The sequence below is a fragment of the Suncus etruscus genome, chromosome 5 (assembly GCF_024139225.1).
Source record: "Suncus etruscus isolate mSunEtr1 chromosome 5, mSunEtr1.pri.cur, whole genome shotgun sequence".
NCBI lineage: Eukaryota > Metazoa > Chordata > Mammalia > Eulipotyphla > Soricidae > Suncus > Suncus etruscus.
Window position 1 is genome coordinate 17,607,027 of NC_064852.1, and position 15,326 is coordinate 17,622,352.

A 15,326-nucleotide genomic window follows, 5' to 3' on the forward strand; every position below is an offset into this window, starting at 1 on the left:
GAGCATCCTTCTGCTGAGGAACCCCATCCTAGCTGCAACACCCCCCCCCCCCCTGCCCAAGCTGGAAAGGGTGCCTCCTCTCACATTAGGCTCTGTGGTATTGAGACAGTTTCTCCTCCAACAGGTCAAGGTAGGGGCACCCCAGCTGGCTGGACTTAAAGCCTTTCTCTAAGAAGGTGGCCAGGCAATCTGGACGAGTGCCACTGTCAGCTCATAGGGGGACCAAGCAGACCCCCCCCCCCACCTTCCCTGCAGAACTCTGGTCCATGAAAGAGTCTGGCACCATGTGTCAATTACTTTATTATTAAAGGGCTAACAGTTATGAGTCTCCCAGCCCCAGCTTGCCCCGCTTTATTTGGTTTGATTCCGTCTGAACGCCAGCCTGGGGCAGCCACGAGATGTCCTGAAGTTGAGAATGAGTGTGACACCCTGACTCGCAGAGAGAGGGAAGGCACCCCAGCAGCAGAGCAAAAGAACAGCCTGCACCGCTCTCTGCGAGGTTGAGCCCGAACTCAGCAGCATGAAGCAGCTCGACAGAAGTTGACTTCCTCCAGGGGGTACAGATGAGCCAGCTGCCCCCCTTCGAATGCTCCCGGAGGAAAGGGGTACCAAGCTGAGGGGGATTCCCCCCCAGGCCATCCTCACTCCATTGTGGCTCTTCTAACACCAGCAATTCTGCTGCCACCAGGCTTTTTAGGCAGGGGAAACTCAGGGGTGGGGCGTGGCGAGGTGATGCCCCCTTGGGGGTCCTGAAGCAGACTGGAAAAGGGGTTCTAGCAGGTTCCAGAGAGCAGCAGCAGCAGCTTCCCTGCCCCTAGAGCATGAGAAATGAGTCCATCCATGATAGAAGGTTATAAGTCCATGCACCACAGCGCCACCACGTGGCAGAGGGGTGACAGGCGGACTTGGTGAACTTTAGGGATACCAGCTGGTGCAACCCCCACTCCCCAAGTGATGCGGGGCCTTCTAGTTGCCATTCCCAGCTCCACAAATGCCCTCTCTGGAGAATGAGAGGTGTACAGATGTGTGTTGGGGGTGGGTGGGAAGCACGAACCAGGCTGCTGCATTCCCTATGTCTGGCTCAGCTTGTGAGGAAGGAAGAGAAGAGGGAAGGAACCCCCTTCTCTGGCTTTTCACCCAGAGCCCTTTCTTTCCTCCCTCTTTGACTCCTCTTCAGTCATTGCTTGTTGGCATAGCTGCCCTAAAGGCTTGTGGCATCAGGCAGCTGGACTTGCAAGAAAAACCATCCTCTTTCCCTAGGGCCATTCATCCCCCCAGCTTCTAGAATCTTCTTTTTTAAGATTCTTGAATGTGGGCAAGGACCAAGGTGTTGGATGTGGCTGGCCGCTTAGCAAATGTCTGGCCCCAAGCCTCTGGATGTGTGGTCTTTGCAGAGAGGGAGCCCGAGGGAATCCTTCCTGTTTTGCACGTTGTAAGGCATGGTGGCTGCCTCTAGAAGGGGCAGGAGGCCCAAGGGGCTTTGGTGCAGGAAGCGCTAAGTGCTAAAGTCTTGGAATTTGTGGACAGAAGGCTTGAAGGCCAGGGGTACACTGAGGACAAAGGGGGAGCTCTGTAGTTCTCAGGGAGAGGACAGGGACACAGTGGAGGAGCTGGGAACCCTCCAGGCTACTGATGACAGGACCCCCCAAATATGTCCTAGGGGGAGGTGAGAGCGTGCATGCGGCGCATGGGTTGTGTGACTGCCTGCGATGGAGTATGTGCATGCAAGAGTGGACAGAGGTTGCGGTGTGTGGTCACGTGGCCACCCTCTGGCCGGAAACAGGGCCAGGCCCAGCAGAGAAGGTCCCCCAAGCGCCCGTTGAGATTGTGGGTCCTCCCAGGAGACCTGCGGCGAGTGTCAGGAAGGCACAGTGTGATCCGTGGCCAGGGGTGAGTGGTGGGTGGGGGAATGGGATGATGAAGGCCTAGGAAGGGATGCGGGGCAAGAAGAGGGAACAGCAAGTGGTGTGTCCTTCGAGGCCCCCACAGGGTGGTTGGGGAGCAGAACTGTCCCCTGCCACCCATGAGAGGAGTTCAGTTGGGGCCCCAGGGGGACACGCTTTCAGGAAAGGCTGGGGTGCGTGAGTGTCACTGCAGGAGGGGGTTCCGAGGCCACGCCTGCCCAGCCTTGTGGGGGGCCGCATGGTGGGGCCTGGGCAGGGCTGTGGGGACAAGAGGCCTTTTCTTGGGAGGGTCCCCGAGGTCTGGCTCCCAGGACCAACTTTACGAATCTACAACACAAAAAGAGAAAGAGAAACGGGGGTTAGTGGGGGCACAGCGGTGGGTGGGGGCAGGGTGCACTCAGCGCACACTGCACTACCCCAAGATGCGGAGGCTGGAACTTTAGAAGCGGGGACACCCCAAAGGGCACTGGGAAATGAGGAACTTTCACGGTTTTCTCTCCTGATAAACTCAAATGAAAATATGCGAATATGTCCCCTACCCCAGTAGTCCCCAATCTGGGAAGGTGATCAGCTTCCTGGAAGACTCTCAGAATGCCACGGGGCTCCCATAATGTGGGTATCTCCTGGTCTGCAGCAGGAATGGGGAGATGGGGAGGAGCAAAACTGGGGCTTGGGCTTGAAACAGTGAAAGTTCTTCATGGGGTGCAGGGCAACAGGCAGTCTTGAAGGCACAGGTGTGCACAGGGAAGGAGTAAGGTGGCCTTTGGCAGGGGTCAGGGCAGAAAATTGTTTATAAGCATTTTGCTAGAAAGTTCCCCCATGACTCAAAAGACCAAAGAGTTAAGTACTTAATTACAGAGAATAATAATTGTCCAGGAGAGGTGAAAAATACACAACACGGAGAAAAATAACGACGTTTATTAGAGAGGCAGATGGGGAGGCAAGGCTGATAGGAGGCAGAGCCTTTTCTGGTAGGGGAAAGAGGGAGGGGCGGCCACAGTGGCCGCGTGCAGACAAACTTACTCAGAACCCAAGTGTCTACAATAAACTCAGGGTGGAGCAGTCGGCTGGGACCTAGCTACTGAGCAATCGTCCTTCCGGCTCCCCCAGTGGTTACAAACCCCAAAAGGTCATTTAGGCAGCAGAATCACCAATAAAACAAACGAGACAAAAGAGTCAAACGTTAAAACAACAAATTCAAGTCATCCTTTTCATTTTGAAATGGCAATATATACAAACACAGAGGGGAGGAGGGGGAAATCAGGGACATATTTAACAGAAGGCAAAAACAAAAAACAAACCGTCAAAGAAAACAGTCACTGATCCAAGTGGACCAGCTGGAGGGGACGCTAGGCTAGAAACATTTTGGTGACATTTCAATAGTTACATGGCAGACACCACACACACAAGCACACAGACAGCTTTACTGAAAAGATGACTTGAAAATACAGGCGTAAGAAAAAGGACCACCCCACCCACCTGAGGACAGGCTACTAGGGCTTTATAAGCAAGGTGGGGCCTTCGGGCACCCTACAAATAAGGAAACAACTTTCCAAAGAAGTGGAACCTCCGTTTCTTTGGGAATGCTGGAAGTAACCTAGAGGGCTAGGGCTAGGGTGGGAGTGGGACTGCAATATCCCTTTCTAGGAGACACCTCTATCTTTTTTCTTCAGCAGGGCCCCTGATGTTGCTGTGCAACATCAGAGGTCTCCTATGGAGTCACGGGCATAGAGTTTAGAGAAACTGTAACCGATGTATGCCAAGAACATATAAGACTCTTGTCTCTGACACACACACACACACACACACACACACACACACACACACACATTCACTCACACTGTTGGGGGTTCCCCTCCAGTCAAACTCATCTACAACAGGGGTTCACAGAGGCTGGTTCACAAGGATAAGTTGATACCCTTGAAGAAGGCTGTTTTAGGGTTCAGCTTGCTCCCCATCCTCAGATTGTCTGCAAATGGGTTCTGCACCCAAAAGACAGGACACCTCTAGTATCTCAGAGTCTCTTTTCCCTTGGCTTGGACCTTCCAGTGCTCATTCAAACAACCCTGTGTTTGGGAACTCTGGATTTTTTCCCCCAAAGCCCCTTGAGAGGAAAGATACCAAAGGCTTTGACATCTGCAGATATCAGGTGACAAAAATCTACAGACCAGATTCAGGCTGGATAATACTGGCTTCCTGCTCTCAAGAATTGGGGACAGCAATGATGGGGAACCCTTGAACTTTCCCCTAAGAACCCCATTGGCCGTCATCAGAAGAAACTAGAAAGCTTTGAACCAGTGGCTTGTGTGTCATGGATGTGCTGACACCTGCCACAATCGCCCTGCAAGCCATCTGGGTGTGCATAGCTGGTGGCTATGGATTTTTCTTTTTCTTTTCTCCTTTTTTTATTTTTGGTTTTTGGGCCTCATCCGGCAGTGCTCAAGGGTTACTCCTGGCTCTGTGCTCAGAAATTACCCCTGGCAGGCTCAGTTGCTGGGGATTGAACCCAGATTGACTGTGTGCAAGAAGACAAACACCCTACCCACATAGGTCCTTCTTTTATTTTTGTTTGTTTTTGTTTTGGATCACACCTGGCTGTATTCAGGGGCTGTTCCTGGCTCAGGAGGGACAACTGATAGTGCTCAGGGGATCATATGTAGTACTGGGGCCTTAATCCATAGACTCTCACTCCAAGCCCTAGTTTCCTCTGGTACCAGTCAGGAAAGCACTCCCTCTCAATGAGAGCTGTTCCCGGAGCTGTTGGAAATGTCTCCCCACCCCACCCCCAACACTGAGTTTGCACCTCCATCTATAACACTGTCCTGCCACCAGGAAACTAAAACTCTCCAGGGACTACATTCCTATATTTTATTCTAGTATAGTTCATTCTAGAAAATACTTCTCCCTGCATCATTATCAAACCCTGGTTCCCATCTCTAGGTATACTGAAAAAGATTCACATAACACCACACCCCACTTTTCCTGGAGGAAAAATAACTTTGCATAAAAACCACCACAATTTTGGAGAAGGCCACACCGGCAGCATTCAGGGATTACTTCTGGCTCTGTGCTCAGAAATCACTCCTGGCAGGTTCCAGGAACCATATGGGATGCTGGGGATCGAACCTGTTTTCAAGGTAAACACCCTCCCCATTATACTATTGCTCTGGCCCCAGAAAAAAAAAACAAAACACACAATTCAAGAGTGAAATACAGTCATCCAGAATTCTAAGACCAGTCTCACTGGATTATTTTTTTTGTAGTTGTTTTTTGGAGTCACACCCACAGCGCTCAGGGTTCCTCCTGTCTCTACAATCGTTCCTGGCAGGTTTGGGAGACCATATGGGATGCTGGGATTTGAACCACCGTCCTTCTGCAAGCAAGGCAAACACCTTACCTTCATGCTATCTCTCCGGCCCCTCACTGGATCTTTTTTTTTTTTTTTTCCCTCACTGGATCTTAAGATGACAATGGGGATACAAAAAACCAACCTGCCTACCCTCTCTATGTAGAGACTGTGTGTGTGTTTGGGGGGGGGGAGACAAAAAACCAACCTGCCTACCCCCTCTATGTAGAGACTGTGTGTATGTGTGTGTGTGTGTGTGCGCGCGTGCGTGCCCGGGTTCGAGTGAGGCTGGAGAGGTTCTGGGCTGCATTACTGGCCCCACCTGGGGTGCTGTGAGTGCAGAGTGGACCCCAGGCACCACCCAAACCCCTATCTGATGCCCTCCATGGCATGGAACCCCATCAACTCTGCAGTGACAACCACAAGCTCTTCCGTGGTCAGCAACAAGGTGTCCTGATGTCTTGGGGTCGCTGGGAACCACATGGACACAGTAAAGGGGACATGTCACCACATGCTGCTGGGTGTGGCTGCAGAGAGATGCTCAGAACACTTCTATCCATATCTTCTCCAATATTTTACTCAAGTGGGGGGCCTTAGAGAGGGGTGGGGGCTTCCTTCTGACTTCCTGGTGGGTGAATGACGCAGCAAAACTAAACAAAGCAGCGATCGTTTAATGGATTAAATTTCCAAAGGGACCTGTCTAGGGGTAGAAGGGGCAGTTCCGAGACTGAACCCAGACTCTGGGGTCACTTAGCGACAAAGATGCTACTGTTCCCCCTCACCTCCCGAGCTCTAGAGGCTCTTCCCAACCACTCCCCCTTAGAACAGGCAGTCGGCAGTGCCACCCCCCCCCCAACATCAACAGGTTTCCGAGGGTGGGGAAAGATTTTCCTGGAATCAGGCCTTGGGGGGCAGAGCCAGGCCTTGGGGGACGAAGCCTTCCAACCGGTAGATTGTAAGTGGGGTTAAATATAGGTCTTAGCACCTTTGGCATTTTTGTCCAAATACACTTCGACGTAGGACGTGGGCACGTAGCCCTCCTCGTCTTCGTTTCTACGGATTCGGGTCCAGCCGTCGCCTCGGTCCTCCTCAATGACATACAGGGTCTCCCCTTCAGCCACGGAGATGGTCCCCTCATTCTGCCCTGGGAAGGAGAAGAGAGAAAAGGTGTTGGTGAACCTGCTAGTCCAGTGCAGGCAGATAGCAGTGGGGGCTTCCCTGCAAGTCTCCCAAAGAGCCTCAAAACCCCTCCAAGCTCCCAGAGCCTTTCTATCTCCTTCCTAGGATGCCAGGGATGTGGGGTGTACTGGGGTGTCCACCTTTTCCCCTCCATCTCCCATCCTGGTGAAAGCACTGGGAAGGGTGTCCAAGGCAGCTCTTTCAACAGCCCCTTACTTCCATTCATAAGTTGGGGACTGATTCTGAGATTCCCCCTCACCAAAGTCCACTGTCTCTGGCCCATGACTCTTGTCACTGAGGATTAGGAGGGATAGCCAGGGGGGCTGTGGGGAGGGATTGGCTATGAAGAAAAACCAGAAACACTGAAGCTTATTTTTGGGTTTGTTTTTGGGCCACATCTGGTGATATCCAGGGGTCACTCCTGGCTCTGCATTCAGAAATTAACTCCTGGTGGGCTCAGGGGAGTCATATGGGGTACTGGTGATAGTCAAACCCAGATCAGCTGCATTCAAAGCAAATGCCTGGGGCTGGAGTGATAGCACAGCAGGTATAGCATTTGCCTTGCACGTGGGTGACCCAGGTTTGATCCCCGGCTTCCCAAAAGGTCCCCCAAGCTTGCCAGGAGCTATTTCTGAGCACAGAGCCAGGAGTACCCCTGAGCACTGCCAGACGCGGCCCCCAAACAAACAAGCAAACAAAATAATGAAGCAAATGCTCTATACACTATGCTATCGCTTAGCCCCTTCAACCTCATTCATGAAGGAAAAGACAGACTTCATTCACTCCATGGGCCGACATAGACCTTACTTGCAAGAATCCCTGGTTCAATCCTTGATACCACTCAGTACCTTGAGACAGAATGAACAGGGAATGAACCCCCAAGCAGTAGCCTCTGAGCACCTCTAGGTTCCCAAATCACATGGTGAAGAAGTTCCTAGAGATGAAGTGCTCGCTTCCTGCAATAAGGGGGTGCAGCTACTTAACCCCTCAACCCCGCCATAGCCAGGTTGCTCATATCCAGCCTTATCTACTTAGGAAATTCAGGCTGGGCTTTCCTCTTCCTAGTCAGCAATGGAGCCCAGACCTCACACAGGCAAGGCAGGTGCCCAGGGTCACGCACATGCCGGACAGGTACCCAGGGCAGGCGATCTATTTCAGGCTATGTCCGGCCCAGCCCTGAGCTAGTCTAACCAGTGTCTGCTGGGGCTAGAGCGATAGGACAACAGGGAGGGGGACTTGCCTTGTATGCAGTTGACCTGGATTCAGTTACCAGCAACCCATATGACCCTCCAAGCATCCGTAGAAGTAATACCCGAGCATAGAGTTAAAAGTAACCCCTGAACACATCTAAGTGTGACCCCAAAACAAAAGCAAGCAAACAAAAAAACCAACCAGTGTCTGTTGGACTCTCCATGAGGATGAGGTCGGTCTGAGGGCAGGACTCAGAGATACTCACTGACCATCACCCCTGGGGGTGCCAACGGAACCCTAGTCTTTCTTCACCTGCCACTTAGCCTGCATGTGGTTAGTGGCCACTCCTACCACCAACCCCAAGGTATCTAAGTTCCAATCACAGCCTCTCCCTGCTCTTGCCTGCAATCTGCAATGGCCTGCCTCTCCCAAGGCAAGAGCAAAGTTCTAGAATTCTCTAGAAAGGGCTGTTGTTCTCCAGGGAACCAGTTCCACACAGGCCAAGGCCCTCCTCTGAAAACAGCAGGCAACACTCTTGGTCTGTGTGCACTTTCTCTTTCCAAGGAGAGATGCCTAGGGCTGGAGTGATAGGACAAAGGGCACTTGCCTTGCATGTGGCCAACCCAGGTTCCATCCTTGGCATCCCAAAGTGGTCCCCTGAGCCCTGCCAGGTGTGATCCCTGAGTGCAGATTCTTTTGTTTTTTGTTTTTGTTTTTGTTTTTTGGGCCACACCCGGCGTTGCTCAGGGGTTACTCCTGGCTGTCTGCTCAGAAATAGCTCCTGGCAGGCATGGGGACCATATGGGACACCGGGATTCAAACCAACCACCTTTGGTCCTGGATCGGCTGCTTGCAAGGCAAACGCCGCTGTGCTATCTCTCCGGGCTCATGATCCCTGAGTGCAGATTTTAAGAGTAAGTTCTGAGCACCCAAAACGAAACATCAAGGATGGATCTCCCTCACTGTACTCTCCTGCACCTTAGTCCGAAAGGTCTTTCCGAGACAGACTAGAAAAACAGAAGGATGGAAAAGTTCAGCACCTATCTGAGCCAGGGGCTGCATAAGTTCAGTGCTGGCCAGTTAGATGGACTGAACATTAACACATCAACATCGCCAAAGAACAATAATAGGCAAAACAGAAAAAGACTTTGAAGCCAGAAGAATAACACAGGGCATTTACCATGCACATAGCCAAGCTTGGTTCGATCTCCAGCACTGTTCAAGTGCACCCCTTGAGCACCACTAGGGGATAGTCCTGAGCACAGAGCAAGAGTAGCCTCTGAGCACTGCTTGATGAGGTCCAAGACACAAACCAAAAAACAAATAAACAAAAAAGCAGAACAAAAACTAAATAAACCCCAAACCAAAAGAAACCCCTCAAAACAAAGCAAAAGAAAACTTTTTTGTGTGTCTTTGGGCCATGCCTGGCAGTGCTCAGGGGTTACTCCTGGGTCTACACTCAGAAATTACTTCTGGCAGGCTTGGAAGGAGATAACGGGGATCAAACCTTGAATGGCTGCATGCAAGGCACCTATGTGTTATGTTATTGCTATGTTAGACCACATCCAGTGGCACGCAGGTAAGTTATTCCTGGCTCTGCACTCAGAAACCACTCCTGGCAGACTCAGGGGACCATATGGGGCACTTGGATTGAATCCAGGTTGGCTGCATACAAGGCAAATGTCCTACCCGCTAAGCTATTGCTCTAGCCCCACAAAAAAAAATTTTTTTTGTTTGTTTTTGGGCCACACCCGGCTGTGCGTAGGGGTTACTCCTGGCTATCTGCTCAGAAATAGCACCTGGCAGGCACGGGGGACCATATGGAACGCCAGGGTTTGAACCAACCACCTTAGGTTCTGGAGATTGGCTGCTTGCAAGGCAAATGCCGCTGTGCTATATCTCCGGACCCCCAAATTTTATTTAATTAAGAAATGTCAGTTGATGACAGAGTGGCACCTCGTTCAGGTAAAGTCTTGCTCAGGGAAAGTCAGGGGATGGGTCCTGACATTGGGGCGCATTACCTTCGAACGTGTAGAGAGCTTTACAAGTGCCGATGGCTGGAAGGGGTTCCTCGTCGTCAAACTCATCATCGAAATCTGTGGCCAGCACCTTCACCCCACTCTCCTGACTCTGCTCCTCCGTGTAACTGCCATCGGGGCTGCTCAAGAGAGGCAGACACAGGGCCACTATAGCGCCCGCAAGGCCTGGCCTGGTCCAGCTCCACTGGGTCCCTCCAGCCAGGCCCCGCCCACAAGTCAATTCCCACCCAGGCCCCGCCCACAGGACCAGCCCACTCAGGCTCCACCTACAAGCCCATTCCCATGCAGGCCCCACCCACAAATAGCCCATTCATGCTCCACCCACAACCCACCTCCCAGCTAGGCCCTGCCCACAAGTCAATTCCCACCAGGCCCCGCCCACTCAGGCTCCACCCACAAGTCCATTCCCATGCAGGCCCCGCCCACAAATAACCCATTCATGCTCCACCCACAACTCACTCCCAGCGAGGCCCCGCCCACAAGTCAATTCCCACCCAGAATCCGCCCACAGGACCAGCCCTCTCAGGCTCCACCTACACAAGTCACCTGTCAGCCAGGCCCCGCCCACAAGAACAGCCCACTCAAGGCCCGCCCACAATCACCAGCCAGGCCCCACCCACAGGTTCTGCCCAATCAGGCTTGTCCCCTCCCACAGGCCAGCAAGCCCAGCAAGAAGAGATGATTTAGGGCAGGTCCAAAGGCCTAACTCTGGAATTAGGGACTGGGCAGGAGGGAGTGTATATATGGGGGCATCGGGGCTGGCTGAGCGCTGCGCAGATACGGTACCTCTCCCGGTCCTGGGCACAGTTGGCCACCGGGGGCGGTGGGGGCTGCGGCTCATACAGTCCGCTCTGCCGGCGGGCCTGCTCGTTCCGGGCCGGGAGCCGCCCTTCCACCTCGGCCAGCCAGGCCTGTCCACGGAAAGAAGCAAGGAGACACGAGTGAATGAATGTACAGGGGGTCGAGCCCCGAATGGGCTTTAATCCTCACATCCCGGACATCAGTTGGGAAGGCGCACTGCGAGCTGTCACTTATCAGCAGGTTCCTGTCCACGCCACCTCCCAGGGGGCCAGAGAGATAGGACAGAGATGGTGCTTGCCTTGCATGCAGCTGACGCTAGTTAGATCCAGACACCATGTCCTTTGAGCATCACCAGGGGTCACCCCCAGACCCCAAGTTCTCCCGCAAAGGACAGAGCACCATGTGCTTTGCATGTGAGGCCCTAAATCTGACCCTCAAAAACATCCTAAGCACTCTGGGCAAAAGCAGTCCCCTGAACTAGGCGATGGATATGGCAGCGAATGGCCCTGGGGCTCCAGAGCACTGCTGGGAAATAGAGCCAGACTGAGCACAGGGTGCCCTGAGCCACAGCCCCCTACTACCCCCCAACAGGAAGATAGATGCTTGTCCATCACAACCCCTGACATCACCTCTCACCATCCTCCACCTAACAACCCTCTTTCCATACCTCGAATTTCTGGGTCTCCAACCGCAGTTTCTCTAGGTTCTGGCTGACTTCGGCTAGCTTGTGGTCTAAACTGGCCGGGTCCCCCATCTGCGGGTTCTTGAGGTACACGTCCTTCATCTTCGTGATGGCTTCTCTGAAAAGAACGGGGCCAGGGTGAGGATGGAGATGGAGGCTTTTTAACATACATGGGGCAGGGGAAAGGGACTGGAAGGGCAACTCTGAGCACAACCCCCTTGGGAGACTCCTCACCTGGGACCCAACAATCCCAGGCACCTGACACTAGCGAGAACTATCATTGGCCAGGCTGGGGAGATAGTGCTGAGGGAAAGCTCAAAGGCTCTGCACACAGGAGTGTGATGCCTGAATTGTACCTCTCACTGCACGGTGCTCTGAGCACTGCTGGGAGTGACCCTGAGGGCTGAATCTCCCAAACTAACATAAAAAGATTTCAGGTCAGAAAGTCCAGGGGCTTAGGTGCTGGCCTTGCATGTTGTGAACCCCAGTAGGATCCCCCTCCCCATTTTTGTTCTTGTTTTTAGACCAGGATTGCTCCTGGTGTGGCTCAGGGGCTCCTATGGGATGCCAGAGATTGAGCCTGGCCTGTCCCTAGGCAAGGCAAACACCCTCCCTGCTGTGCTATGGCTCAGTCCATTCTTCCTTTATTCTTTGTGGCATCACCACGGGTCCAACTGTTCCTAAGATCAGACTTACACAGACTCACTCTGCGCCCCTGGAAGAGCCAGAGGACCCTTGTAGTATTGAGATATGGGGTCAGGCTGACGGCTCGGGGGATTGAGCCCCAGTCTCATCCCTCTGGCACTGTCTGGTGAGGTTCCTATACATGGATTAGCCCCAAATATTGCTGGGTTCAGGATGTGCCTAAACACCATTAATATGTTTTGTATAAAGATAAAATGGGAGAATCTAGAGAGATCCATTATTACTCTCCACATTGAGAAAGACCAGTATGTTGGGGGGTGGCTTTGAGGGGCTCAAGGACCACTCCTGGGAATACTCAGTGCCCAAGGCATGTGATGCTGCTCAGACCCTCATTGCCCAATGACCAGGGACATCCCAGTATGGGATCTTGTCAAACCTGGACCAACACCCTAACCCCCAAATATCCTCCTGGCCTAAATATCAAATACATTTCAAAGTTTTCTTTTGCTTTTGGGCCACACCTGGTGATGCTCAGGGATTACTCCTGGCTCTGCACTCAAGAATTATTCTGGGGAGTTTCTGGGAAACCTATGAAACGCCGGAGGATCAAGCCTGGGTCACTAGCATGCAGGGCAAGCGACCTCTTTACTGTCCTAGTGCTCTGAACCTAAACAACCAGTATAGTTTTTTGTGCCCAAAGCTAAGAATGTGGGATAAGAAGAGAGGGTGGGGATCCCACATGTTTCTCACTTTTCGGGATTTGTTTGTGCTCAGGGCTGACTCATGTTAAAAAAGACTGACCCATACCCGCACAATTAGAGGCAATTTATGAATTTTGTTCCCCCAAACACTGTAAAATACAATCCAGTACAATATAGTACAAGATAAAAAGCTATTTTAGGGTTTCCCACCTTCCCCACCCCAACTCAAATTTTATTTTATTTTATTTTTTGTTTGTTTTTGTTTTGGGGTCACACCCGGTGGTGCTCAGGGGTTACTCCTGGCTGTCTGCTCAGAAATAGCTCCTGGCAGGCACGGGGAACCATATGGGACACCAGGATTCGAACCAACCACCTTTGGTCCTGGATCGGCTGCTTGCAAGGCAAACGCCACTGTGCTATCTCTCTGGGCCCTCAAATTTTATTTTTTTGTATTTTTAGGGTCACACCCGGTGGTGCTCAGGAGCAACCCCTGGCTCTGCGCTCAGAAATCGCTCCTAGCATGGGGGACCATCTGGGATGCCAGGATTTGAACCACTGTCAGTCCTGGATTGGCTGTGTGCAAGGCAAACGCTCTACTGCTGTGCTATCTCTCGGACCCCTCAAATTTCTTTTGTTTTTGTTTTTGTTTTTGGGCGACACCCGGCGGTGCTCAGGGGTTACTCCTGGCTGTCTGCTCAGAAATAGCTCCTGGCAGGCACAGGGGACCATATGGGACACCGGGATTCGAACCAACCACCTTTGGTCCTGGATCGGCTGCTTGCAAGGCAAACACTGCTGTGCTATCTCTCCGGGCCCTCTTTTCTTTTTCTTTTTTGGTTTTTGGGCCACACCCAGCAGTGCTCAGGGGTTACTCCCGGTTCTGTGCTCAGAAATCCGCTCCTAGCAGGCATGAGAGACCACATGGGATGCCTGCATTCAAATCACCATTAGTCCTGAGTTGGCCTTGTGCAAAGCAAATGCCCCACCACTGTGCTATCTCTCTGCCCACCAACTTGAATTTCTTAGGCAATCTAACCCATTCACTCTACCTTTGATCTATCTCCTTTTGAATTTCTTTGTTTAATTCATCGACTTTCTGTTGTAGCTTTTTCCTTCTCTGTTCTGGGGGGAGGTTGCTGAAATCCTCAGGTGTCGCACCCTGTGGATGCAAAGAGAAGTGAGTCAGGTCGGAAAGCCTGGCCCCCGGCCTCAGAAAAGGTTGAGGACCGAAGCCGGGACCTCAGTGTGGCTGCGTGCAGGAAATCTATGTGAGATCAACCCGGCGCTTTCCCACCACACCCAGCCAAGTCACCAAGTCAGGGCATGCCAAGGTCATACTCCATAGCTGCCACCAATATCCCGAGGCTGGTCCAGACCCAGGGAGGAAGGGAAGGGCCAGACTGCTGCAGGAGTGAGAGGGAGAAAGGAATCCGGGACTCTGCTGCGTTTCCCCCAAAATACATTTACAGCAAAACCACTGCTTTGCTATTAGTTTGCAAGAAAGGGGTCTTTTAAGTCTAAGGACTGGATACTTGGGCCATCCATTGTCTTAATACTCCTTTTTCTTTCTTTTTCTTTCTTTTTTTTTTTTTTTGGTATTTGGTTTACACTGGGCAGTGCTAAGGAGTTACTCCTGGCTCTGCACTCAGAAATTGCTCCTGGCAGGCACATGGGACCATATGGGATACCAGGATTCGAACCAACGTCTATTCTGGATCAGCTGCTGTGCTATCTCTCCGGCCCTTAATACTCCTTTCTGACTCTCCCTTCACAGACAGGCCCCCCCCCCCCCGCCCCAGTCTCTATCCTTGAGAAGGGATGATGGATCCTCCAAAAATACCAGGAAAAAGTTATTTACAAAGGACACCTCCCCCCACCATGCTCTTGTACACTTCTTCTGCCATAAAAAATTCAGAACCCTACTTTCTGGATAATTTTAGTGAGAATCAGAAGCTTCCTTTCATGGCCTCCCCAACCCTAAAAAATTTGTTTAAATATCTTGATTACTGCTTTAGACACAGTGTCTTTCTATTCCCTCTCCCTCTCCCCCCCCCACACTGTCTGTGATTTTATCGTAAAAAGTGCGTTTCCTGGCTCGATTTCCTGGTGAGAAAACTGGGTCTGCTTTGCTATGGAGTAGGGACTGAGGGACTAGGCAAGGTTGGCAGGAAAAGGCCAGCCACTTGGGGCACAGAGTTTACTGAAAGGCAAGGCTAGAGGGAGGAGGCGAGAGGAAGGGTCCCCTAGTGAATCCCATGGTACACTTCCGCTGCAGCTCCCAAAGATTTCTGTGCCTGTGCACTGTGTGTTTGTGGGTGTGCGTGCTTGTGTGTCTGTGGCGAGGGGAGACCATATAAGTGGATCGGAACTAACCCCAACTTCCAAACCAAGGAAGCTCCATTTGCCTCTCAAATGACAATGAAACAAATAACTCTCCTAATAAGAAACTGCTCAGACTCGCCTTTTTCCTTAGATTTGCATCATTCTCAAATCTTTATGACATGATTTTTTTTTTTAATTGGTCACACCTGGCTCTGCGCCTCAGAAATCACGCCTGGCAGTGCTCGGGTGGAACATCTGGGAGGCACAGAGCAAAAGTACAGCACGGAGGGAGTTTTGCCTTGCCCACCCAGGTTTGATCCTCTGGTATAAACCAATATGGTCTCCCCCAGCATAGTTGAGTAACTGGTTTTCACCTTTATCAAAAATGGCTCCCTCTTTACATGCCAGGAGTAAGCCCTGAGCCCTGCTGGGTTGAAGTCCCCAAACCAACAACCAAATAAATAAATAAAAAAATTCCAAAAATAAAGGGTGGCCCTTCACCCTGGCAAAAGGAAA

The 15,326-nt window shown here is 51.8% G+C and overlaps 2 protein-coding genes across 10 annotated transcripts in view; both read right to left on the bottom strand.

Annotated features, from left to right (window-relative positions):
• Positions 1-15,326, bottom strand: part of ASB6 (ankyrin repeat and SOCS box containing 6) — a 370,010-nt gene that overhangs the window by 218,115 nt on the left and 136,569 nt on the right. The window lies entirely within an intron of this gene.
• Positions 1,461-15,326, bottom strand: part of FNBP1 (formin binding protein 1) — a 126,061-nt gene continuing 112,195 nt past the window's right edge. For 4 of the 9 annotated variants that reach the window (XM_049774039.1, XM_049774037.1, XM_049774035.1 and 1 more), the window contains 5 exons: positions 13,538-13,647; positions 11,128-11,260; positions 10,446-10,570; positions 9,642-9,778; positions 5,902-6,394 (listed from right to left, as the gene is read on the bottom strand). In XM_049774039.1, the coding sequence (XP_049629996.1) occupies positions 6,216-6,394; positions 9,642-9,778; positions 10,446-10,570; positions 11,128-11,260; positions 13,538-13,647 (684 nt within the window). In that variant the 3' untranslated portion in view covers positions 5,902-6,215. Of the gene's footprint in view, positions 2,232-5,901; positions 6,395-9,641; positions 9,782-10,445; positions 10,571-11,127; positions 11,261-13,537; positions 13,648-15,326 lie in introns of those variants that run through there. The other 5 variants (XM_049774038.1, XM_049774036.1, XM_049774034.1 and 2 more) reach the window with 2 other exon arrangements.